We start from the raw sequence: 26,260 nt of genomic DNA on the forward strand, positions 1-26,260 counted from the left end.
GGGACACAAACGTTCAGACCACAGCAAACCCCGGGTACACTGAGGCCAGGGCAGTAAATCAGAGCATTCTTGCTCCCAGAAACCGCGTTCTAGTGGCAGAGAGTCAAGTCCCCCCCTCTTGGCTCCCCTCTTAACCCAGCTTGTCTCCAGTTCCAGCACCACTGCCGTGCACACACAGGTTAAAGCCTTGCCTCTGCCGCGGGGACTGCCCCCTGGTCCTCCCCCCTGGTCCTCCCAGCACTGCCCCTGCTTCTCACGGTGGTGGTGGTGACACTCTCTCCTCTCTGCCCCTTGGGGGCTCCCCATCGCCTGCTTGGCTAATTTTCACACTCTCTGCCTGCCTGCAGGCGCTAAGCTTGTCTGCTTTTGGTTTCCTGGGCTCTGCTGCCTGCCAGGTGTGGGTTCTGGCCCCGGTCCCCCTGCCTGCAGGGCAGGGGCTCAGCCTTTTCAGGGGGTGCCCGAGCCCCAGTCCTGCCTGCACCCCGCAGAGTTAAGTCTGCCTAGGTAGGGTGGTCGTGCACGGAAGCTCTGGCCTCTGACCCAGGTTTTCAGGGGAGCACAGTCAGTATTTTGGTTCCCCCTCTCTGACCTTTATCTCTACCCGAGTTGATTTGGACTGAAGAAGGGAAGAGAGAGATGTTATTAATTTTTCCTTCTCCATCCAAAAAAGAGGAGGTGGGGGTGACTGGGCTGGGGAAGAGGGTTAAGGTGGTGCCTGCCTTGAGGGGGAGAGAGTGGGTGGGAGTCAGCGGACCCTGCCTTGGGGAGCTGGTCCCACACCTGGTGGGGGGGACACCAGGCAGACGTCCAGTTCCAGAATGGTCAGGAGTGGGCCTCTGGAAACTGCCTTTTTAGGAACGAGCCAGGTGATTCCTTGCTGCATTTGAGAAGCAGGGCCATGGGCGAGGCTTGGAGGCACTCGGGCGGGGAGGGGGGAGGGGGTCTAGAGGCAGCCTCGGGCTGGGAGCTGGGAATTTGGGTTAACGGTGGGAGAGGCCAATAGGAAGACAGGAGCCAGGGCTGTGGGCAGAATGGTTATGCTAAGAGCCAAACGAATCCTTTCCCTCGTCATCAGAGGTGGTGTGGGCGGGGCTCCTTGGGGAAGGCATGTGAGACCAGCAGCAACTTGGGGTCCATCCCCATTCGGCAGCTGTGGCTGCTCCGGGTCCTGGTGCAGAGCGAGAACAGGGGGTTCAGAGAGATGCTCTGGGCTTCAAAGGAACCTGGAAGTCCTGCCTCCATGGTCTGAGAATGCCTTCCGAGTCTTGGACTGACTGAGCTGTTTTGTGCCCTGCTCTGTGTCTAGATTTGAGAGGTCATCCCAAAGAACAAGGCTTTTGGAAACAGCCAAGAGGTCCTGTTCCTTTGAGAATCCCTGTGCTTTTAACGAGAAGGCAAAATTTCGCCGAGGTGTCACAAAGCCTCCAAGACGTTTAATTTTGATTAAAAAAAATGACTAATTAATTGGAAATGCCATCAGAAAGATCGGGCTTCTTGAGCCCCCAGTTCTGATGGTTCGCTCCCCACATTTCAGACGAATGTTTAAAATGTAGCATGGCTTTTAAACTTACGGCATCATCAGGACCAGAAGTGAACTGCAGAAGAGCAGCTGTTTTGGGGGGCGGAGGATGATAAAACCCCTGGGGCTGCCCCGGGGGAACATCAGACACGGAGCTGTCCCGGGTGCGCAGGGGCTGTTCCAGGTGTGCTGGGAACAGTGACAGGGCGCTGGAGTTGAGTGTAAGCAGTCGTTTTCCTCAAAGCCTTCAATGCACACTCATGAAGCTTTGTAAGATGCACGCGGGCACGTTCCTCACGCTCACGGTCAAACCCGCGCCCTTTTAAGTCACTTTCCTCCTGAGTTTGAGCCGAGCTCACTTCTAAGTGATCACTGAGAAATGATGGCACGGCTGTGAAACGGAGGGACCGATTTGTCTGTGGTGCATCACCACGTCTCTAAACAACGTCCCCTTTCAAATCAGTAACCTGGGAGGAGGGTGGTGCTGCGGACTTCCTTGAAGGATGCTGCCTCGGCCAATGGCACCCTTCAAAGTCCCCTCTGGACCCGACGTGAAACACTACACTCTGTTCATTTCTTTCAAGTTTCCCTCATTTGGAGCAAATGTTGTGCCGTGTGAACTTGACAACCACCCCTTATTTGCTAGCTCTGATGTCACGTGGCGTCTGGCTGCTTCTCCAGACGGGCTGGAGGACCTGGGGCAGAGCTGGGGAGTCTGCGGCACTGAACCCCCTCCCCCGGCCCTCCCCAAGTGTGCAGCTCTGCGAGCAAAGCGCCACCAGGGCGTTACGCAGGGTGCTCTGCGCAGCCGGCACCTACCACCTCCACCCAGCCTCGGATCCACACCCAGACATCAGAGACGGAGACTGAGGGCCCCAGGCCCGGCACAGCTTGGACAGCAGGTGGTCAGTCTGCCAAACGAGCTGACGCCGCTGTGTGCAGAGCATCCCCGAGGACCCCCAGCCCCCTGACCGGGACGTCGCCGCTCTGAGGCTAGCGTGGGCTTCACGGGATGGGCCAGACAGAGTATTCGTTGTCTTTATTCGCTCTATCACTACAGAAGAAGCATTTCAAAATGTGTACAAAACTCTACTCTATTCCTCCAGAGTGGGTGGGGCGCACAGCCGTCGTTCACAGCTAAACAGAAATAATTTAACATGATCATAGAGGCAGTTTTTTTCATTTACAGTCCTGTACATGAATTTGCCAGCTGAACACTGAAAGCTGCTCTGGATACAAACAAAGCCGACCTTAACAATCACCACACACAACTTCGTAAAAAAGTGTATTAGAAAGAGCTGGCCACGTTATTGCATATTGAAATCTGGTTACACGTGTTCACAGTGAATGTTACGTACCAACAGCATTGTGCTTTTTTTTTTTTTCCCTCTGATGTCTGTGTATCTTAAATAAGTCTAATCTTGGTTCATTTCAAAGTTAAACACACACACACTTGAACTGAAGGAGAGATGTCTGGGTTTGGCATAGAGCTGACCTTCCATTTCTGCTGGAACTCAAGAAGTTCCTTCATGTTCCTTCATGCCTCGTCTACACAAGTCCACGCCGTCTCGCTTTTGTTTCGGCAAGAAGATGACGCTGTGAGAGTCACAAGGTAATCAAAGCAAAACAAGGAAAAAAGCACAAAGATAGAAGACAAAAGACACAAAAGAACTCCCGTCTTCCCATCTCCTTAAAGGTGTTTCTCCATGAGGCTCTGAGATCTCATTCCATGGTTGATGCTAAATTGGAAGTGTCACATGCTGGTACCCGAAGCGATGCCCTTTGGTGACAAAGCAATGATCACGCAATTTTTTTCAGTGAGTCTTCGACTAAGACAAGCCCTCGCTCTCAGGCACGGGACGCAGAAGGACCTGGGTAGGGAGCTCTGCACGGATGGACGCTGGGAGACCGGGGAGGGGCGGGAACGGCAAACAGGGATTTCTTCTTGTGATCCACGGATCCGTGTGCCACCAGCGCCCCTCTTTCTGCGGATGCTCATTTTAAACCCCACGAGAGTGCACGAAGCCTGGGCGCGCTTCGGCACCCAGCGGTCCCCTCGACACACACTCTCACTGTCAAACAGCAGAACAAACCACAGAACAAAAGGGTGTCAGGTCATGCAAAATCCTACTTTTTACCAGCTAGAAGCAATCCTTGCCAAGCTTTCGGTACAGAATCTGGTCAGCTCGCAAACATAATTTAATTCTTTGTCGACATGATATGCAACCTTACTTTTAAATACAATACTTTCAAAGAGAAATGGCGTTACGGTGTAAAACCACAACAAAAGATGGGTAAATAAATGGTCATCTTGGCTATAAAAAGCAGAGGGAGGAAGGGGGAAGCACTGGAGAAGAGAATTGCTGTGGCCACTATTTACAACTGTGCATTAAGCTTTTGTCTGAAGCCACGGGGGGGAAAAACACCTCCTTTCAATGAACTGATGGACGGGAAACACCAGGGCAGGCGGTACTGGCCAGCGAATGGGAACCTACGAAGTCTCTCACCTTGAACCTGTTCCTCTGACTGTAACAGTCAGCAGGTCAGCTCTCAACCTGCTCCTTTACCCAGGACATTCGTGCGTCAGTGCCTCAGTTATCACGATGTTGTCTCTTTCCAGTTTCAAAATTGCCATAGCGTTCTGGAAGCAAGGGGACCCAAGACTCAAGGATGGGTCATCTCCGGGGAAGCCGTCCCTTCAACAAAACTCAAATGCACCCGAGCAGGTATGTTTCCAAAGAACTTGTCTAGACCAGCGGTTCTCTCCAGGGGAAAGCTTTTGGCCCCCAGGGGACATTTCTGGTTGCAAACGAATACTGTAAACATCAGAAATTGGACAATTTTCCTGCCTACGAGCCAGAGAGGAATGTACTCAATGTACTTAATGACAGAATCATCCAATTCTATTACCTTCCTGGTGGCGATCCGAACCACAGACACCTTTGTGGGGTTTCAGAGAGCAATTAGGGTCCTCACCTGCCTCTGTCCTGTCATATCTCAAGGGCTGGTCACGAGAGTGTCCTGAACACTCCAATCCCCCAGCAAGAACGATTTCAGAGCTTACATCCTTACTGCAGAGAATTTTGGACTGTTTGAAAGTTTAGGTTCAAACAGGGAGCTGCTATATGTCAGTGACGTCTGCTGGACTTTCCTTGACCTGAAAATGAATAGTCACCCTGAATCACTCTTCTCTGGGTTTTAATGTGAGAAGATTATTCACAGTGGCCAGAGAGAGAAATCCACTGATGGGAAGAGATCCAGGCCCACGGCTGGAAGCCAGACATGAAATGAGGTCTGGAAGGGGCCTTCGGCGGGGGAGAGAGGTCACAGGTAGATCCTGTTCCGGGAAGGAATGGATAACCAAGGAAATGAGTGTGGAATTTAGACTAAAGGTTGGTTTCTGAGGAATCCCATCATTTGAGAGTTTCAGAAGGAATTCAGGGCCAAATTTCAGGGCTGGTGGCAGAAATGCAGTGACAGCGCTTGGGGCCATCGAAGGTCTGACGATGTTCAAACAGACCACAGTGGTGTCCGGATGGGCCCACAGGAAGACTGAGTTCACTCTGCTTGACCACGGGGACAGGGTGACAGCTCAGGACTTTGGAAACTGCGAATGAGTCTGAAAGGCTCTCAATCGCAGCCTCCCTTGGCCCCAGTAGCCACTTTTCCCCAACAGCGAATTTTCCTGTGCAGAACTGGACTTAGAATAACACCTGCGTTTAGAAACTGTGGCCTTTGGCCCCAGCTACACACACACACATGCGCGCGCGCACACGTTTCCAGGCTCTGCTGTGTGGGGTGCCTCCCGGGCCGATCCACCGGCACGGCCACACCTGAGGGGCTACGACGCTCAGATGCTGGGACCCTGGAAACCACACCTGGTGTGTGAATCCCCCTGCGGAGGCCGGGAACCGGTTCATTCCTCCCCAGGCTCTGGCCGGCTTTTAGAGAATTCTCTCCGGAAATGACAAGTGGTTTGGAGGGCAGGGATCCAGGGCGCCACAGGGGAGGGGATGCCAGCCAGCAGTGTCCAGACACATCCAGGAAGAGGTCAGTTTGGCGAGGAGTGGGGTGGGGGTGGGGGTGGGGGTGGGGGTGGGGTGGGGTCCGAGTGTAACCCAGCATCCAGCACGAAAACCTCCGCGTCTCCCAAAGCAAGAGAACGAAGGAAAGGGGCGCAGAGAGGAGTCAAAGCAGAACGGTGTGGTCCGGAGCCGGCAGCAGCCGGGTGGTGGTGGTGGGGGGGGGGGCGGGGATGCTGGCGGGGCCCCGGGCGCCCCCCGGCGGGGCCGCCGCGGTCCACGCAGCGGCGGGCGCGGGCCGGCGGGTGATGCTTTAGCTCATGTGGAAGCGGTGCTCGCCGCGGGTGATGTGCGACGAGAACTCGTACCTGTCCTGGCTGTGGTGGCCGCACATGTTGCACTCAAAGGGGTCCCGGAAGCCGTGGCAGCCCATGTGGATGGTGTACATGACGTGGTCCAGGAAGAGCACGCGGCACGGCTCGCAGCGGTACACCTTGAGCGGCTCGCCGGCCGTGCCCAGCACGCGGAGCGCGTCGTGCGCGCCGTCGGACGCGGCGCGCAGGGCCTCGAAGGCCGCCTGCTCCTCCTTGACGGACAGGCCGTTGCGCGCGTGCGCGCCGATGTGGTTGGTCAGGTAGATGAGGCCGCCGCGCTGCTCCTCCGCGTTGCTCTCGGTGTCCGTCGAGTCTGGGCAGCTGTGGCTGGGCGACGCCTCGCGCTCGGACGACGACGGGGCCTTGGCCTTGGAGAGCAGCAGCAGGTGCTCGGCCGCGCTGTCCGGCGCCGCGGGGCCGGCGCGCGCGGGGCCGCCCTCGGCCAGCGGCTTGTGCAGCGGGAACAGCGGCCCGAGCGCCGCCACGGCCTCGGCGCCCGCGCCCGGCGGCGTCTGCACGAGCGGCCGCAGCGACTCGGCGCCCAGGTAGCTGATGGCGTTGTTGATGGCCTGGTCCATCACGTGCGTCTGCATCGCCTCGCTCTCCTTCTCGAAGCCGGCGCCGCCGTCGTACGGCAGCTCCGACAGGCACTTGTCCCCTGCGGGGAGACGCGGGACGGTCAGGCGAGCTCGGCAGGCGCGGCGGCCGGGGCCGAAGTCCACACCGGCCGGCGCGCCCCCCTTCCCCCCCCCCCCCCCCCCGCTGCCGCCCCCAACCCCCCAGGGCCAGCGCCCCCCCAGGCCCGGCGAGGCCAGCACAGCCCTGCCCCGAGGGCCCCTGGCACCGGGGTCGGCACTTCAACCAGCCAGGCCGGACACGGCGATGCCCGAGGGGGTGGACCACACTCCGAGCGTCATTTAAGCAGCGCTTACTCGGGGGAGCGCGTGCTTAGCATGCACGGGTCCTGGGCTCCATCCCCAGACCTCCTTATAAAAAACCCGCACATACTCAAACGGACTGAACCCATACTCACGTCTTTGACTCCACATATTACAGTTAAACCGGTTTTTAAATTTAATTTAAGGTGACTATTTAGATGAGCAAATGTATTGTAGTTGTATATATTTTCAATACCATGTTCTAAGTAATTTGCCGTAACTGGTCCGTGTAGCACCAATTCATTTAATTAAAATACTTAATTATAGGATCATTCATGAGCGATGGACTTATTTCAAGGGCTACAGCATGACAGATTTATTAAATTCATAACTGTAACACCCTGGCAGAGAGCTTAATAAAAATACAGTAACTGTATACTCCTTGCAGGGAACAGGGAAACGGTAGAGGGAAATGGTGTCAGCCTTGCCCGTAACACAAGGCGGGCTCGGCCTTGTGGCGGGAGGAGAAAGGGTCACACACAGTTCCCACATCCTCCCTCGCTTCACACCCCACCCTCTTCTTCCAGTCATTAGCAGCCGTGGACCCCGGGCTGCGCAGACAGGTGGCGGAAAGCTGGGAGCAGACCGAGGATGCTACAGGCAGAGGGGTGACATGTACTTGTTCTTGCAAAAAAAAAAAAAAAAAAAAAAAAAGACCGAGCCTGAATGATGCCTCAAGAACGACCGTCGAGGGCCCACCAGCAAGTTCTGCCTCAAGACACATACTAATATCATGGTTCATAGCCGGAGGCAAGCTCGCTTCTGCCAGAACTCCCCACACCGACACCTTTAAGATGTTAACATTAAGATCAGACATTAAGATCTGCGGCTGGTTCTTAGCAACAGAAGGGTAAACTGCTCTATAGTTCACTGACTTAAATTATTATTATTATCAGTGACCATTGATAATCGTCCAAGAGTCTGCCCCATCGCACTGTAAGGTACCATTAGGTCTAATTTCTTGCTTTGGGGTGGATGTTTATCGCACAATGGCCTGGCTGCCTTTCAGTCGACTCTCCTGGTGGTCCAGAGGGATGCACAGCCTGACAACAGTGCCATGAGACCCTGGATGACACAAAGAGACTTGCCAGTGGCCAGCCACACCCTTGCAGAAACTGAATGGAATGGACTCTCTCTGCAAGTTGGGTGGCAGGGGACAGAGACGTGGTGTTTCTCTCCACTGAAGGTTAGAAGTTACAGAATAGCATCAGAGAAACCGTGTCATCATCTCCTGTTTTTGTGCTGAGGATTTAAGCGTCTTCTTACATTCACCCCAGCGGGATCTCAGTCCATCCTTCCCCCAAACCCCGGCAGGGAGAGGAGGGGAGTGCGCTTTGCGGACAGTTTTAATCAGTACAAAAGTGCTTACAGCCCCGCCCAAAATGACACTTTTCCACTTAACCGCCCTGTGTCTCTCAAAGTCATGGTTCTGTGGTTTCCCAAGGAACCCCTGGAATTGTTTGCTTTTGAAACCGGGAATCAGCAAGAAACAGAGGTAGGGAAAAAACAACGTGTATTTCAGATTAATGTGGCATATTGGCATATTGAAACCTCCCACAGAATCTATCTTCCTTAATATGCTACAAGGGGAGAAAAAGCCCACAAAATTCACTTTGGCAAGAAGCTAAAGAAAGGTACATATTCCAATGAAATACATACTCATAAAAAAAAAATCAAAGACCAAAAAAAAAAAAAAAGAAAAAGAAGAAAATTCTAACACAACATGTCTAGCAAAGCTCCCCTGCTGATCACACTTACAAAAATCTTAACTATGAACCAACAGAATGCCCAGCAATTTCCCTAAAATCCTCATATCTGTAGAGAATCAATTCAGATAGGTGTCTTTTTCCACTTCTGATCAAAAAAGCAGCTGAGACTTCTGCTGATGGGAACCAGGTGACCCTGGACAAGTGAGCGGTGAGGCTGGTCTCCAGACAGGAGACAGGAGTTAGGCCCTCGATGCTACATGCGGAGAGGAAACAGCCCAGTGTCCAGAGTAACCCCCTGCAGGGCTGGAAACCACACTCCTCAACCAGGGACAGAGAGAAAGTCTTTTATCAAAGACTGCCCTTCGCCTCCCCTGAACTTCCCCCAGTTCCATCCTTGGCATCCTTTCAGGATTTAGAAAAGTCAAAAGCTCTCATAAGGGGTTAAAAAAAAAAATCTCAGATACAGTGGGAAGAACGCTGACATGCCAATCAAGTTGCATCAGCCCAAATAGACTAATGGATGAAATGGGAAAAGTCAGGCTCACCATGAAAGTATTTCCTATTCATCCAAGGGAATAAAGAAGTGAAACACAGACCAATGAGGCCAGCCTAGGAAAGAAGCTTAGTTCAAGGAGGAGAAGAAATGCCTCATAATGGCTTTGTGACATAGATTCAATTTAAAAAAAAAATACTGAAACACAGCATGCTAAAGCAACAGAGTAAGACGAAAATGGTGATTTTGGATCTCAGGAGATAAATGAAGTCCAGACAGTATTATTATAGTGTTATACATACGTGGATTAGAAACAGCAAGACATAGAACATAAAGTACCAAAAATGGAATGACTGATGTGGAGAAAAAAACGTAAGGTAATACAGGAAATCAATGTGAGAAAGAAAAAAAATAAACTTAGAGAAATGCTAACAGATATGGAAGACAAACTCCAACACAAGGACAACTGGTATCCTTTACAACAGATGGAACAAAAGATATGTTTATAAATAAATTAAAAAAAAAAGACTTTCCACGAAATAGAAGAGTAAAAAAAAAAAAAAGGGGAATCTCCAGATTAAAATGTCAGGAAATTTTTTTTTGTTTAATTCAGAATCCAGAAACACCAAGACATGTCCGAGTTAGGGTGTTTAAATTCTTCAGGCGTGCAGAGAGAACATGGAAGTCTTGCCTTCTGTCCTCAGGGCAAAATCTAAAAAATTCTCAGGGGAGGGAAAAAAGAGTGACCAGCATCATATACTCGCCAAGAAGTTCTTCAAGCAGAAAGGCAGAAGCAGACAGCCTCAAACGCAGAACAGTTGAGGAATCAGAACATTTATAGAAGCTTTTTGAAAAGTCCAGTGAATTAAGGGATTACTCAAAATAAATGGAAATAGTAGGGCAAGGGCTACATCTGAGCCTTGACTTTACTTATAAAATGAATAACAAACAGCTAAACTACTTGGAGAATTAATTCAGACTAAAATGTGAATAGTAGGCAGCTGGAAAATGTAAAAATCATAATACAACCGAACACTGGGAGGCAGAGTAACATCCTTGCTTTTCAGAGCAGAGACTCAGCTGACATTGTCTAAGTGGAAGCAAACAGATTTATTTTTTAAAAAAATTTATCTTTATTTATTTATGTTGGTGGGGAAGGGATTAGGTTTATTTACTGATTTATTTTTAATGAAACCCAGGACTCCACCACTGAGCTATATGCTCTGCCTCTCAGAATCAAATAGATTTAAAAATGATTTGAAGATCTTCGTGTTTTTCACAGCACAACTTTTTAATCGTAGAGAAATCCTTTACAAAAGAATGTCTTTCTGGGAGGAAAAATCTATTTGACGACAAGCCAGCCGTCCAATTTTGTTTGGTGCTTAGCAAACTCAAATTCAAATCGAAATAACAAATCCGCCTCTGAAATTTAAGACACGTCTAAATGTGACACTTTCATCTGAACCAGCATTTGTCATATGCCAGCGTCCTTACGGAAGTCTTAACTTCATGTTTATCGATCCACCTCTGCGTTGCATCCACTCACAATTATAAGCAAGAAAGGTAATTTCCGTGAGGCTCAGCTACTCTTAATGTTGGGCTTTTCTGGATGATGGATTTTGTGGTGATTTTCAAACATCTTTGCATTAAAATTCTTGACATTCACCATGCATCATTGTAATAATAAAACAGTTTTTTTTAACTTGAAGAAGAAGAAACTATACCAAGGAGGTTATGATGGGTGGCAGGAAGCCGACCACGGTCACAGTCCTCTTTTGGTTCCTCTCTGTAGTTAAAAGCGTCTTCCCACCCTTGCCACGTGGACTCAAGACGGCAGTTAGCAATGCTGAGCACTGCTGTCCCTTTCCTGATGGGCGTTGTCGGTCACATGCACCTGTGTCTGCGTATCTCAGAGCATCAGCTCTTTGACGACACAATGGCGAGGGAGCTTACCTACACTCATGCCCAAGTTCAAACACTCTATTCAGAGGTCATGTGTCAATGAAGCAAAAATGTACGCCCTTCTGAGCGATGCTCAATGCAAAAATCATACTGCCTTACAGGTTCCCCACCACCATCACCAAGCGGACATCGGGGAGGAGCCGGGGACCACTGCCTTCTCACCGCCACCCAGCCACCTGAGACCCCACCTCCTCGGGTCACCTCCCTCCTGCCCTGCTGGGGAAATGGACCGTCCGCCTCGTGCTCATGGCGCATGGGCTCCCATCCATGTGGGCATCTCCCCGCGCTGTCTATCTGGCCGGTGGGTGGTTCGCAAAAGTGTTCTCCAACAGAGTCCTAATCCTCTCCCCTGGACATGACCCTCCCCCAATGGCATGACCCTCCCCCACGGTCATCTCCCCTGGGCATGACCCTCCCCCAATGGCATGACCCTCCCCCAATGGCATGACCCTCCCCCACGGTCATCTCCCCTGGGCATGACCCTCTCCCAATGGCATGACCCTCCCCCCACGGTCATCTCCCCTGGGCATGACCCTCCCCCAATGGCATGACCCTCCCTCCACGGTCCTCTCCCCTGGACATCACCCTCCCCCTATGGTCCTCTCCCCTGGACATGACCCTCCCCCATGGTCCACTTTCCACATTATCTTCATGGTATTATCATCACACTGAGGGTTTCTAAATGCTGTCACAGCCTTGCTGTTCATCTATGTGCACAAAACCCTGTAAGATACGTAAAGAGGGGGCCGAGGCTCGGAGAGGCTGAGTAACTTGGCCACCGTGGCAGTGCAGACAGGTGGCCGTGCACTGACACCCTCAGGCACCTCCCCTCCACTGCCCAGGTGTCCCGCTGCCTGCGCTCCAGTGTCTGGCCAGCATGAGGGCGATGGGTGTGTGTGTCTGTCACCCACAGCGCACACAAGCCCCTGGAGGCAAGGGCTGCCCCACCCTGACGGCACCGGGCACCGGGAGAGATGCGGCGGCGAGAACAGCCACCGAGGCCATGTCTCCTCTTTACTGGGCACCTCCTGGGCCAGCCGCTGTGACGTTCTGCCCTTTAAACCTCCAAAGTCGCCCATGTGGGGATATCATGAGCTTCTTGTGAAAAATGGGCGCCTGATGCTCAGAGAGGTTGCTCAGATCGGGGGGGGGGGTCCGAGCCCTGTGCGCACCGCCCCGGGCTCCCCCAGGTGGACACCGAGCACCCACAGGTGACTTCCCCGGGCGCTGCAAACCCACATCTAAAAAAATTCTTGGGAGGGAGGTTTGTTATTTTTAAGAAGCCTATTGGAAAAAAAATAAACTCCAAAATGGTAAGCTTACCAAATTTTTGCTTTTGTAAAAAAGGAGCTACTTTTTTCCTCTCTTCTACCCTCCACTCATTACCGCCTGAGGCTAAAAGCACCCGCGTGGTGGTGGTTTTAAGAGACAGCAAACGTTTAACTCTTACCAACAAATTTCTGAGGCATAGAACTCTTACGTTTGGCGACGTTACTTGCTAGCCTGTCCAGCACTAGGGAGCGCTCTGGTCCGATCTTGCACAGGTCTTCTGCCATCTCACTGTGGTTGGTTTCTTCTTTAATGACTAAAGACAGAGACAGTTAGAGAGGCCGGTTTAGAAGCACAAAGGATTCGGTCTCGCCCAGCGTTCAATCTGACACCGGTCTGATCAGCCCTCAACTTCTCACATCCTCCCTCCAGTGCACTGACTCAGTCCATCCGGACAGCAGCAATCTTGAGAATCAAAGGACTTTGAGAGCTGGACGTGACCTAAGGGCCCCATTCTAACGACCAGCACTGCCAACTGAGATGCAGAAGGCACGTGGCCACCAAGATGCTTCACCGACTCCCGGCAACGCGGGGAGAAGGCCCAGAGCTCCGGGACCCTGAACACGCAGCCAACCGAAGACTGAGGAACGCCGCCCGGCAGGAAATCCCGAAACTGGGGAGGCGGGCGTTGGTTCAGGGAGTGTTTCCAGCCCAGCCTTACTTTTCTGAATCCTCCCTTTCTTTCCAGAACTGCGGACACAGCTTTGAATCCCGCACAGTCCAGCTGCATCCCAGCTTTCCTGATTGGATCTCTGGAAAGATAACTCTGTCATCTCCCTGCAATGGATCCTCACGTGTAAGAAGCGAGAAATGGAAACTGATATTATCTTCCCAATGGCCAGTCAGTTCTTCCAACACCGGTTCTGAAGGGTCCACTTGGACGGCATTGCTGTGTGCTTCCTCCTGGCTCAGACGGGACATGCTGACTCACCCCGGGGTCGTTGGAGGGTTTACTCATCTCAAGCGTTGATTGTCTGTCTGTTCTTCAAAGACGTCTGTGACACAGCTACATTTTCATATAGCATCAGACATCCTTCTTGTTTAAAAAAAAATGCCACTTCCCTCATTTATTTTTCCAGATACACTTGCCAATATTCCACTAAGATGGACAAATCGATTTCATGTTAAACCCGGCCCAGATCCCAGAGGATGCATATGCCGTGTCTGCAGGCTCCCCTGTGCTCAGTCTCGCCTCAGGATGCTTTGCTGGACTTCTCACCATGCCCTGCACGCTACCCGCTAAGATCGTTGCTAAAAATTTTTGTGTCTTCATTGCTTCATTCTGAATGTTGCCTAAAAATATATTTCAAATTGGTTATTACTGCTGCTATATGCAACTTCTCAGCTTTGGGAGTGTGTGTTTCCTATTATGTGGGCAAACACAAAATCCCACACCCTGATTTACAGGAGGGGTATGTATTAAATCTATAGAATTCAGTTCCACTGGTTGTGTTTTTGACCTATCAAATTAATACATTCTCTCTCTTTTTTTTTAAATTGAACTGTAGTTGATTTATAGTGTTGTGTTAGTTTCTGGCGTACAGCATAGTGATTCAGTTATACATATATTCCTTTTCATTATAAGTTATTACAAGGTATTAAATATAGTCCTCTGTGCTATACAGTAGGACCTTGTTGTTTATTTATTTTATATATAATAATGTGTATCTGCTAATCCCAAACTCCCAATTTATCCCTCCCCCCACCCCTTTCCCCTTTGGTAACCAGATGACTGGATAAAGAAGTTGTGGTATGTATGTATATACGATGGAATACTATGCAGCCATGAAAAAGAATAATGCCATTTGCAGAAATGGATGGACCTGGAGATGGTCATACCAAGTCAGACAGAGAAGGACAAATTTCATATGAGATCATTTATATGTGGAATCTGAAAGAATGATACACATGAGCTTATTTACAAAACGGAAACAGACTCACAGGCATAGAAAACAAACTTACGTTAATATGCCTTCTAATGTGTCTACCTTCTCTGCAAAGTGGGGCACAGTGGCCTGCCCAGGGAGCCCGCAGCCCCTCCAGCTGGGTTTCCTGTCTGCCAGGGCACAGGCCCTGCTGAGAGCTGAGACCCTCAGAGCCACCACAGTGAGGGACAGTGAGCCCAAAGCTCACCGACCATTGCTGCCCCAGCCTCTGATGAATTTCCCTCTAAGGGCTGGCAACACAAGCCGGGCGCCTTAGGCTCAAAGGAAGCTTATATTTTCTGTAAAAACATTAGGAAATGCTAACAGATCACCCAGAGCCTTTTACAAAAAATTATATTCAGAAAAATAACACTTTTCCTCCCTGTTTGTACTTAATCCGAAAGAGTGGCCTCAACCGAAGGGGGACTGGAGAGGGAAGAGCCCTTGGGAGCGTCCACCTGTGCGTTCACAGGGGCCGGTCTTGGGGGTCATGGGGAGGCCGGGGGATGGGAAACACACAGAGGGCAGGAGTCAACCCGCCCCGGCCCCACAAGACCCCACCCACTGGGGTCCCGAGTTCCCGGTGGTCGGGTAGGACTTGTACCAAAGTGCTTGCCGGAGAGAGTCTCACCCAGCAGTAACTGCGCACGGGGAGCCTGTGCGTGTCCTGAGTCTAGGATGCAATGCCATTGTGTGAATTCCAATCGTCGGATCAGCAAGAGGGAACAACTTCATGTTTTAGGGTTAAATGGATCCCAGCGGGAGGGTGACATCTAATGCGTATATTCCTGACAGGGCAGTTCAAGGGGGAGAACCCAGTTTCAGGGTCCTTCCGGCAGCCTCAGCGTGAACACTCAGACAGGTGCATGGTACAAGCCTCTGCCCCCACACCCCTCTCACAGCCTTTCTGTGGGGCTGGCCCAGGCGGGAACTGTCATCCTCCTAAGGGATGAGCCCCGGGTCACGGTGGTCAGAAGCAGATTCCAAGGCGGACCTCGAATCTGGGTCTCGGTGAAGCCGACTCTGCTTCTCCTCTGGGGGAACCTCTCCAACCTGCTGTGAGGTCATGGCTTGTCACCTGGGTAACGAGAACGATGGAGAACGCCAACCCCCTCTGGGCCTCGGGGTCACTTTCTCTCCTCAAGTCCACATGTACAGTTTTAGGGGGAAATTCAGATTATTGTATTCACTAGGACTTGGTATTTTCGGTAATAAGTCCTCAGTGAATTTCTGTTGAGTACGTAAATGGCTTATTTAAACATTTACTCGCAAGACCCATTAACTTATTTTTTACAAAGACAATATCTGACTGTTCACATTTTATTTGAAAGGAACGTAATTAGTCCCTCATCCCTCAGCCTCCAGCCCTACGATCTGGCCACACATTATTCCAGGGATGCTGATGATTTTAATGTCTAGCATTTCCTCTTCAGCTAAACCCTCAGCAGCTTTCCATTCCAGAAATAGACCTGAGACTCTGAAGGAAGCTAAATGGTAACGTAATGGAACCTGCCCATTTTACAGGTAAGAAGATCAAGGCCCAGAGAAACCTGTTAGCCCCAGGTCTCTGGCAGATCAGCAGGGGGGGACAGCGCCAGGATCACAGTCCCCTCGAGAGGCCAGGACTTCGATTTTTACAACTCATTCTGATTCTGACCATTCTTTCCGTCCACTCCTGTCTGCTGTTGGTAATCCGAGCATCCCTGAATGTACTTCAGAGCATTGAAGTAGACTTTAAAAACGGTGAGGATAGTAAGTTTATGTTATGTGTATTTTACTGAAGAACAAAATGAAATAAAATTTGAAATTTAAAAAGAATCCTCCAAGAGCTGCCTGGTGGATTTTCCTTTCTGAGTCATTTTTTTTTTTCTTTTTCAAGTCGGAATGTTGGAATAAGACGAGATAAATTCTCCGCTGTTGACTGAACGTCCACCCCTCGGTCCAAGGATGGCTTTTCCAGGAGTCGGGCTAAATGAATCGTGACTTGAAAGAGGTTAGCTTCCCCTGACCTGCTCAGAAGATTCTTACATCTTAGGAAGTTAGGAAGGTGTCTTTGAGGACATCTGCCACCCTTCTGAGTAAATCCAGCCTCCTTCAGCTCTCTCCCTCGACATCTTTCAGTTTCCATCGTCTAAGATGAGAGCAGAGTGTCATCTGGTGATGCAACACACAGAAGCATTCGTGCCCAGGGGGACAAGGCAACCTGCCCCCTGCGACAGCCACAACCCTGCAGATGCTCAGGGTCCCCCAACACGTGCACCCCACGTTCCGTACCGACGCGTGAAAAGACAGCCCGAAAGCTCTCATGCGATCCACCTCATGAGAAAAACAGTCTTCAAAACAAGACTTCAGACCTTATTTTGAGGACAAAGCACAAAGAAGCAATTTCTACTCCAGGTTTAAAAAAATATAAAAACCGAGGAGGGAGGGTCTAGCTCAGTGGTAGAGCGCATGCCTCGCGTGCACGAGGTCCTGGGCTCCATCCCCCAGCATCCCATTAAAATAAATAAATGAATAAACCTGATTACCTCCCCCCCACCAAAAAGAAATAAATAACATTAAAGAAAATCAGAAAAAAAAATTCCCAAACTTCCAAGAGGCTTCCGCAGATTTCCAGAGGGCGGGGTTTTTGGGCCACACGCCCTGCCCCCGGCTGCGTGCGGGGGGCCGTCCCCGTCCCCGCCGCCCGCTTACCTGGGTACAGCGTGCCCGGGAGGCCCATGCTCTGCAGGTAGTTGTGGCAACGCTCCTTGTGCTCCTCCAAAGAGCTCCGCTGCTTGTAGCTTCGGCCACAGTATCCACACTTGTGGGGCTTGCCGACTGCGGGAGACACAAGTGCGTTTAGGAGTCCCGTTAAGGGTCGGCGTCATGGGTCACGGGCAAGGCACGCCATACAGTGACCACTAAAAAGTCCGCAAAATACAGCAAAACAGAACTAACTCTGCTCTTGATTGCTCAAAGCATGAAGGATTCGGTCAGAATTACTGAATTTAAAAATGTCAGTACCCAGGGGGCCCCCGATTGTACCAAGCACTGCCATGATCCTTGCCCACTGTCCGACCCGGTCACTCTGTACGTGGGGGAAGCAAACGCGGGGTTGGCCCCGGGGTGCTGGGCAACAGGGCAGAGACGCCAGGACCACCCCCCGCCTCGGCCGGATGCACGGGTGTCCCCCAGAGTCAGACTCCCGTCCTGGGCCAGGTCTGGCGTGACACTGGTGCCGGATCTAACGCACCCAAGGTGACTTCAACTCCGAGGCGTTCAGGTCTCTCTCCAAGAAACCCTCGGTGGACAAACACGCCTTAATGACATGAGCATTTGGCTTCCAAATGTATTTTTCTTTTCCTATCTTGGAAACACTCTGTTTTTTTTTTTTTTTTTTTTTTTGCTCCCCAAAGAACTTCAGGATGGTGTGGCTTCTGGATCAGTGCTGTGCAACAGGATGTACTCTGTGGATGGCCGTGTCCTCTCCCTGCACCATCCAAGACGCCAAGATGTGGCCGCCAGCCAGCCGTGGCTGCCGTGCGTTCCAAGGATGGCTGGTGTCCCTGAGAACTGAAGTTTACATTCTCGTTCATTTTAATTGATTAAAATGTAAATTTAAACACCACATCTGGTAGCGGCCACGGTACTGAGCAGTGCCAGGACAGGGTTTTAAAGCACCTTCCATTACTTATAAGACACACATTTCCATCCGAAACCAGCATCTTTTACTTCCTTCTCCTATTGTTAGATGTCACATGTTTGAGAGCGTTATGTAAAAATCAATGCCCCCCAAATGGGGAACGTTTGGTAAAATGGATTAACCAAAGCTTGTTTCGTTAAATTGCTTCCTTAGGTGGACAGAAGCTCTGGTTTAAGCCGACTGAGACAAAACCCAAAATCTGGAACATTTAAGAGAAGGAAAAACGGATTCTTCTTTATCTGGAGAAAGCACTTCATCCCAAACGTCAGAGAAACAGCGTTGAAATAAACAATGTTGCCTAAAATTGTACAATTTTTTGAGCGCGGCCTTTGGACACTAACTGACTATTAACTAACCCACTCAACGTCCTTTCCTAGAAAGGCTGTAACTTTAGCAAACTCCTGTACACATGGCCTGGTGTCTAAAGGCACATTTTTTTTTCCTGATTATATGATTGATTTCAACTCTGGAACATAAGACGTTCACTGGAAGCAACTGAACTGCAGTAACCAAAGTATATCCACTCTTCTGCAGGAAAGAAAGTCTTTAGCTAAGCTTGCAACTCCACCCTTCCAGGCCACCCAGGCCCCTCTTGTTACGGGCGTGGGGATCTCAGGCCACCACCGGTTGCTGGGGGAAAAGCGGCCCGGCTGGTCGCGGTTTGTAGCGGAACGGGGGTGCGGCCAGTGCAGAACGGAACAGAAAACGACCCCGTCTGGCTCTGCAGACAAAGGCTGGAGTCCCCACTTCATTCTAGAGGAAGCATCGTGTAGTGTGCCAGTGGTCCACTCAGACGGCAGGCTCGCCAGCAGCCCTGGCTCCACAGTTATCATCTCATCCGTGGATGCATGATAGAAGTAAACGGTCCGAGGCCGACCGCTGCTTCGTGTGACAGCTCCAGAAACTGGCCACACCCGGGGCGCGAGGCCGGCCTGCCCGGACGACGTGAGGGAGCCAGGATGGCCCACAACACTTTCCAGCGTCACAGCAGGACAGGGAAGGGGGAGGCATTGCGTTAAGGGGGCAGGACTGATACGCAGGAGAGATTCCTGTTGCAAAGCGGGGTAACCCAGATGCCATTGGGTTTTCTCCCAAAGGTGGCGGGGGTGCGTGCTTCCTGCCACCTCCAGTGTGGAGTTACCGTCCCCTGCGAGGGTGTCGACGTGACTCCGTGTGAGTGGTCCGTGTGACATTCTAGTCCCAGAATCGCCCGCTAGGCTCCACACACAGACCACGTGACTGTCACATCTGTGGCCTCTCTGGGCCTGTCTGTCACTTAGCTCTCTGCACCCCCTCACCTCCGGCAGGACAGCAGGCACGCTCCTCCCTGCCCACACGTGCGCATTTGCAAATTGTCCCCCTTTGGGGGGGGGCAGCAAAGCCCCCGATGACCCCCTGCAGGCACCACTCATGGGAGGAAGATCTCGTTTCCATGATGCCCGTTAAGTGCCCGCCACCCACTGTCTAGCACTGACGAGCACCATCACCTCCAGGCTCACTCACAGAATCCATAACCGTCTGGAACTTTCCCGAAGGCCAGCTTTAGAAACTCACCTGTGGGCATGGACTCAGGCCCCTCTTTCTAGCGGACGTCTCCCCGGATGCCTCCCGCCCAAGACCGGCTGTCCCCTCCCCGTGCTCCCGCTGTCCTCTCTGACACGTGTGCGCATCGTGGTGCCCGAAAGCTCCGTGGGGAGCTCGGTCAAGGTGACAAGGAAGTGGAGCCCGGGGAGGGGCCCCCAAACCTGGCACTGTGACTCTCATCATGTTTGGGGGACAAACCTTCCCCAAGGACCCGCCACCCCCTGCTCCCAGGGCTGCCCGAAGGCGGTGATGTCAAATATCCCCGGAGTGTGTGTGTGTGTGTGTGTGTGTGTGTGTGTGTGTGTGTGTGTGTCGGGGGGGTGACATGATCGCATCTGCTCAGCGGTGGCTTTGTGCTCACAGGCTGGGGTGCTTTGAAAATTGTGGGGCCTTCCTGTGACCTCGCTGAGGCTCTGATTTTTCCAGATGCGTTTCCTAAAATCTGGTAACAGCCCCCCCCAACTGGCCTCTCCTGCTGAAGTCCCCGCCGGCCTCCGGTGTGACAATGAGACTCGGGCCCAGGTGGGGCGGGCCCTCAGGTACCAGGCGGCCCCCAGCCCTCGTCTCCGTCACCTCTGCGGCGAAAATGACCCTGGTGATGACTCCGTGTGAAAAGCACTGACGGTGGCTTGATGCTGGACGTCCAGGGCTGTGTTTGGGAACTCTGGGGGCCTGGGCCACAAAAGCGGAGCCGGGAAAAAAGCCTTTGCAAGGGAAATCCACTCACCTGAGAAGGACGAGGCCTCTTCTCTGAGGTAAGACTCATGCGTGTGCACGTGCACGTGTGTGTGAGTGTGAGCTCCCCCCCCCCACCTGTTTCCTCTGGTTCCCCGGGAGGTCGGGGGACCGGGGACGGGCAGCCAGTGCTGTGCTGTGGGGGGCTGCGTCCTGGACCAGGCTGGGCGATGGCTGGGTGGCCGCTGCGCCCCGAGGACCTACCGGAGTGCGTCCTCAGGTGGCCGGTGAGGGCGTCCCGCCGGCGACACGCGTAGTTGCACAGGTGGCACTTGAAGGGCTTCTCCCCCGAGTGGAGTTTGATGTGCCGGAGAAGGTTGCCTTTCTGGGTGAAGGAGGCCCCGCACTGGTTGCACTGGAAAGGCCGCTCTCCTGGGGAGGGGGGGGGACGGGAGGGACAGCCGGTGAGGACAGAGCTCGGCGCGGCGAGGACGCTGCTTCCCACGGGCCCGGTGACTTCCACCAGCCGCGGGTTTGATGGGACACGCGGCTTTCAGACTCAACCTGCCAGCAGCTCCTTAACGCTTCACTGGTTGGGTCAATTTGATCTGAAAATCTAATTTTTTTTCCCCCCTAAATCAGAATAGCACATCACAATGCAAATTCAAACTCATTTAAATAAAGTGACTGCTACGTTTTGTGATGAAGAGGCACTCTTCCTGATCAGCAGTTTTGGAATAAACCAATATCCAATTCTGCGTGTTGTGGCATTTGGTGGGGTTTTTTTTAATGCGGCTTTTTTCAAAGGGTCTTTAAAATATGCCACTGAAGCATCGAAATAAAAAGGGAACTCATTAAAAATGCATTTCAGGATCAGAAGTTCATTTCAGCGTTACATTCTTATATTTAAATGAAAGCCACTTCATTATAGCAGTTATAATAACTTCAATTCATTTACATTTTCCCTGTTTTTTCCCTTTCAATTTCTCCTCCATTACCTGTCTGTCCCTACGCGGGCGAACAGGAAAGAGACAGAGAGGGAGAGAGAGAGAATGAAACGAGAAGCTGAGGAGCCGGGAGGCTCTGCATCGTCCAAAGAAATGTCCCTCGTCTCCCCACGAAGGTGCGTTTAAACCCCAGCTGCATGGACATGCCTGGCTTTTTGCTTCCTTCGGGGTCCCCCAAACCTTTAAGGTCTCATGGGTCCACCTATAGCCACTGAGGACAGTTGCATTTTCAGAATGCATTTCTAAGAGATGCGATTTACTGGTTCAGAGTCCTCGCAGGGGTGACACCACTGGAGTGGGGACCAAAAAAAAATAAAAAATAAAATAAAAAAATACAAAACCCCCCCAAAAGCAAAAAGACACAACCCACTGGAATCTCGGGTCCCCAAACCCTGCACGGTAACAAAGTGGTAAACGTGTGTCTGCAAACAGGAAAGGATGCTGCAAAGGAGTCAGCTCTTGGAATCTGAATCGGTGAGTGTTTCTGTTAACTCTCACTGAAGACAGAGGCACGCTGGTCCTCAGTCAGTCAACACCAAAGCTCTTTCAAAACCAAATGTATTTTTTTTTTTCCTTTTTAGAAGAAGAGCTGTCTGCAGGACCACACTATCTGGTGTTGAGATTCCATGAAAAGGCATTTCCCTAGGACAGTTTCTCCTTCGGGGGGGGGGGGGGAAGAATGTGTTAAAATGTGTATTTAGCCATTTTCCCAATTAACGTATATGGTTTTGGGGAACAAGACAGAACCCATCCAAAGCAATTTAAGCAGAGGGATACTGGTACTATTAAGACAGGTGCCAGGTTAAATTTAACAGTCTGTTTTGGTGCCTGAATTTCATGTTTAGCCTCATTTTTACTTTCAAGCGAGCTGGGGAGCTGAGTCACGGGAAAATTGATGGATCCTCCAACCACTCACTCTGGGGGGGGGGGCTGGGGTGTTAGGAGACCCCATGCCACGAAAATGCTGATGCTAAGGATGGGGGACACTCCTGGTGGCCAGCGTGGCGTGGCATGACCCGCACGCACCGTCGAGGGCTCCCTCCGTGCTGGGCGCCTGGCTTAATGGCTGGAGGGACACCCTGCAGTGCAGCCGGGGTCAGTGCAAGACAGAGAGTCAGCGGGGACAGGAAGGACAGGGCGTGACAGCCGGGTGCCCCTTCTGCAGAACAGGGCGGGAAGGAAAGACAGAGGGGACCGTCTCTTCGAGAGTGAAATCTGTCTTCTGATTTGAGTCAGTCTGTAACTGGTGCCTTGCCTGGCAAGCTTTCCTGGAAATCTGTTTCTGATTGCCTGTGCTGGCCTGAATCCCTACATGAGGCTCGGGGACTCCTGAAGGGAGCCTTCCCCGAAATGACAAACTCCCGAGGGGGTTTCCCTTTGCAGGTGCAAGCAGGAAAAGGGAGCCGGGCCCTGGAGCCCGAGGGCAGAACGCAGCCCCGTTTTTCCTGCTCTCGTTGGCCAGCCGCCTCCCTCCTGCAAGTGGCCAGCTTGCTCATGGCAGCCAAGTTACATCCAGTTTCTCCAAGGCTGTATTCCGTTTTATTTACATGGGATGAGGACTTCCATAGCATGAATTCAAAATTCAGTTTTTCACCCCAGGGACCCTACACAGAGCTGCCAAGTGGCGGGGACTCTCTGTAAGGATGGTTCAGGTCCTGCAAATAACTTCACGGGGTCAAAAAATACAGTCATCGTGGGATTTCTGGGTGTGTATGAGAAGAAGGTGAATTGAACAAAGTACACGGAACTGCAAGAATTCGCTTGGGTCTAACGCAGCCACACCTCGGAGCAGCATCCCAGTCCAATGCTGTGTTTATAAATCATGGTGACTGCGCCCTGTCGCCTTATAGATGGGGACCGAGGGGGCTCCGGGCAGCCCAGACTAACCATAATTCGGACACTTTCCTTGGCGTTTATTATTAAAACTCAAGTCATTTAGGAAATTAAGTTTGCATCTCCGCCTGGCAGGGTTTCCCCTGCCCTGCAAGCTGCTTCCTACCTCTCTGGCCTCTGGTTCTCCCACTAACCCCAAGAGGCTGGGGGGCAGGAGTTACGATTATGCTTGGGTTTCAAAAAAATTAAAACTGAGCCGCCAGCCTGGGGAAGTGAAATGGTGGCACCAGCGGACCCTCACGGAGCTGGCGACATGGGACACCGCCCCGGCATCCGGGAAGGACACCCGGGGACCGGCAGGTGCAGGTCCCGGCTTCGGGGGGGGGAAGTAAGGTGGCCCCTAAACTCCCAGACGAAGAGCCCCCTGAACTCACGCTGTGCATGGTCCGTTACCCAAGTGCGTGCCCCGCCGCCCACGGGTGCTCCGAGCCTGTGCACCCCGGCATCCTCTGGGGTTGCATCAGAGTCTGCGTTTCCACAGAGCCCCCGGGGGGCTTCTGTGGACTTGAAGCTTTGAGAAGCGCTGCTCTGGGGGTGCTTTTAGGCTTAGAGGGGCCAGGGCGGAGTCGCTGATGAGCAAAGCATGTGCTTCTCGTGTCTTCCACGCAGGTGCCAGGAAAACGGAAAGCTTTCTAGCACATCTGTTTATTCAAACCAAGTTTGGCCAAGTTATCTCTACACTTTGACTCTGTAATTACGTGAGGGGGAAAAACACTGGGAAGACAATTTAGAGGTTCTCTGTTTCAGTTTTTTTTTTTTTAACCCAGAAATCAAGGCAAGAACCATAAAACTGTTGTCTATGTCCCTGTTTCTGGGATTTACTGGTCCCGTAAAGGAAGGACTCCATGTGTCGGCCTGTCCTTGCCACTTAGCTGCCACCTGGGGAGGAGACGGCAGCAAGCAGCTGATGCTTCTCTGCATATCCGTACTTGGCAGGTTAATTCATTAAATGCAATTCTTCTTCTTCTTTTTTTTAATCCGGGCAGGCAGTCATTATATTCTGGCCATTTCGTACGCCAGGATTTCATTCATTTATCAAATATTTATTTAAGAGAATTTTCGCTGTACAGCCAGGCTTTACATGAATTAGCAGGAAAGTAATTCATTTGTGAAGGCTATTCCTCCATCAGGAGTGTATTAGCGCGGCTCCCGGTGTATTCTGTTAAGTGTCCATCACCGGGAAACCCACCTTCACCCTAATTTCCGCCTCATTACAAAGCAGGGTGGGTGGGGGGGAGCCTGACCACGCTCGTGGGAGCGTCACGTGGGGCTGGACATGACGGGGCTACTTCACTGGGTAATTGGAGGGTTAAGGGGCACATTAGGGAAAGTCGGGCTTGCTTAGCTGTAGAACTTAAATTTTTATTGAAAATGAATGTTTATTGAAAATAAATGTATTTTACAGGTTTTCCAGCTGCACGACAGCCAGAAGGCCGTCATCTGAGGGAACCTCCTGATTCAAATTAAAAAATGATCTGCATTTCTGGACAAATTGGTATTTGGGCTCAATGGATTTTCTGAATTTCTGCTTCATTTCTTGATAATCAGAAACCTGTCTATCCCCACATAAGACTTGCATGAAGCTGTGATTTTCAAGTCTTCCTCGTCACGTCCCTGGGACACCTTATAAAGTTTGTTTTGCCTCTAAAGTCTGCTTTTTAATCTGTTTTTTTTTTTTTTTTTTGCCCTTCTCTTGTGGAGAACAGTGGTAGACACCGGCTTTGTGCTGACCTGCGATGCCACCCAGTAGGCAGCAATGTATCAGGGCATGTTTTATGTTCCAGCTTTCAGTGACCACTGGACTTGGCGAATTGATTGTGTTTTGCCCCCTTTAAAAGGTTTAGGGCAGAAGGGCAACGTTTCTGTTCGACTCAAAAGACACCTCGTGCAGGCAGTTAAAGGTAAGAGGTGAGAAGGTGACCTGTTGATACTGTATTTTGAAGACTTTCCGGTGCCATCAGGGATGACCTGACAGTCCCGGTGGAAAAGAATGTGACAGGCCAGCCACCAGGACTGCACACTGGGGACGAGGAGGGGACAGAACCAAGACCCTGGTTCTCCAGCCCCCAATGTGAGAACCTCTCAGGAGCCTGGGCGCAGCCATCAGACACGAGGCTCTCTCCCTCCTTCATTTCTGGACACAGAATACTGTATTCTCTGTTAAGTCCAAACCCTCCATCACATCATCTACTAGATGGGGGGGGGGGGTTGGCTGTTAAGTTCTTTACCAATCTGAGGTGAAAAGCGATGGCAAGCAAGCAATCTCGTTGGAAGTCTCACCCGCTGCAGGATAAGCCATCGGAGAAACTGAGCACTTCCTGAAAGACTGAATTTTGCAGCTATTCCTTCATTCAACTCTTGCTTCTAAAACTCAAGCCCTGTTCGTTTGCACCCCTCCCCAAAATGACTCATGACTCCTCAGTGGAGAAGTCTGAGGAGTAGATTTCAGCGTGTCAGTCTCCTCCCGTTTCATCTGGTTTTGTTTTCTTAAGGGTGAGCCATTTGGCACATGTGGGGTGACAGCGTCCTTGTCCCTGTCCAGCGGGTTTAACCTCACGGCCCTCGACAGAACTCGCGTGAGGCTGTTACCTTTTCTGTTCTGTTTTATGGCTTTAACTTTATAGGATCGAATTGAAGATTTTTTTTTGTTCTGATCAAATTGAAGTCAGTATTTTTTTTTTGTCACCTCAAAGCAGCATGTGAACACAAAAGGAAAAAGTGGGCTGAAGTAGCCAGTCTTGCCCCCCAGGCCGCCTCCCTGGCCTGCCAGATTGGTGACTCCCAGCTCCCCGAACAGAGCCAGGAGTGAAACATTAAACAGAACTGGCTGCCAGAAAGCCTCATCAAATTTAAAAAACTCGACCACCATCCAGTTCGCAGTATAATTTTATGGGATGGAGATCATATTAAAATAATGGAAAACAGAAACAAAAAAAAAAAAAAAGAAAGAAAAAGAAAAAAGAAAAAAAGAAAAAAACCCAAGAAATCAACAACCCAGGTCTCTTTTTGGGTATGGTTCCAGGGAGGGTGGATTTCAGGTTCGGATTGCTCATGCAGGATAAGAAAGCTACGCCTCACTCTGACTGGGAGCCACTGCCACGCTGCCAGTCAGTTGGCAACAGGATCAGAACACTTTGCTCAAAAG

At 51.2% G+C, this 26,260-nt stretch overlaps 1 protein-coding gene across 11 annotated transcripts in view; it reads right to left on the reverse strand.

Annotated features, from left to right (window-relative positions):
• Positions 1-2,543: 2,543 nt before the first annotated feature.
• The window catches only part of IKZF1 (IKAROS family zinc finger 1), an 87,601-nt gene continuing 63,884 nt past the window's right edge, over positions 2,544-26,260 (reverse strand). For 9 of the 11 annotated variants that reach the window (XM_064482358.1, XM_064482357.1, XM_064482356.1 and 6 more), the window contains 4 exons: positions 20,480-20,647; positions 16,966-17,091; positions 12,468-12,602; positions 2,544-6,573 (listed from right to left, as the gene is read on the reverse strand). In XM_064482358.1, coding sequence (XP_064338428.1) covers positions 5,855-6,573; positions 12,468-12,602; positions 16,966-17,091; positions 20,480-20,647 — 1,148 coding nt within the window. In that variant the 3' untranslated portion in view covers positions 2,544-5,854. The remainder of the gene's footprint in view (positions 6,574-12,467; positions 12,603-16,965; positions 17,092-20,479; positions 20,648-26,260) is intronic. The other 2 variants (XM_064482361.1, XM_064482353.1) reach the window with 1 other exon arrangement.

Source organism: Camelus dromedarius, chromosome 35 (assembly GCF_036321535.1).
Source record: "Camelus dromedarius isolate mCamDro1 chromosome 35, mCamDro1.pat, whole genome shotgun sequence".
NCBI lineage: Eukaryota > Metazoa > Chordata > Mammalia > Artiodactyla > Camelidae > Camelus > Camelus dromedarius.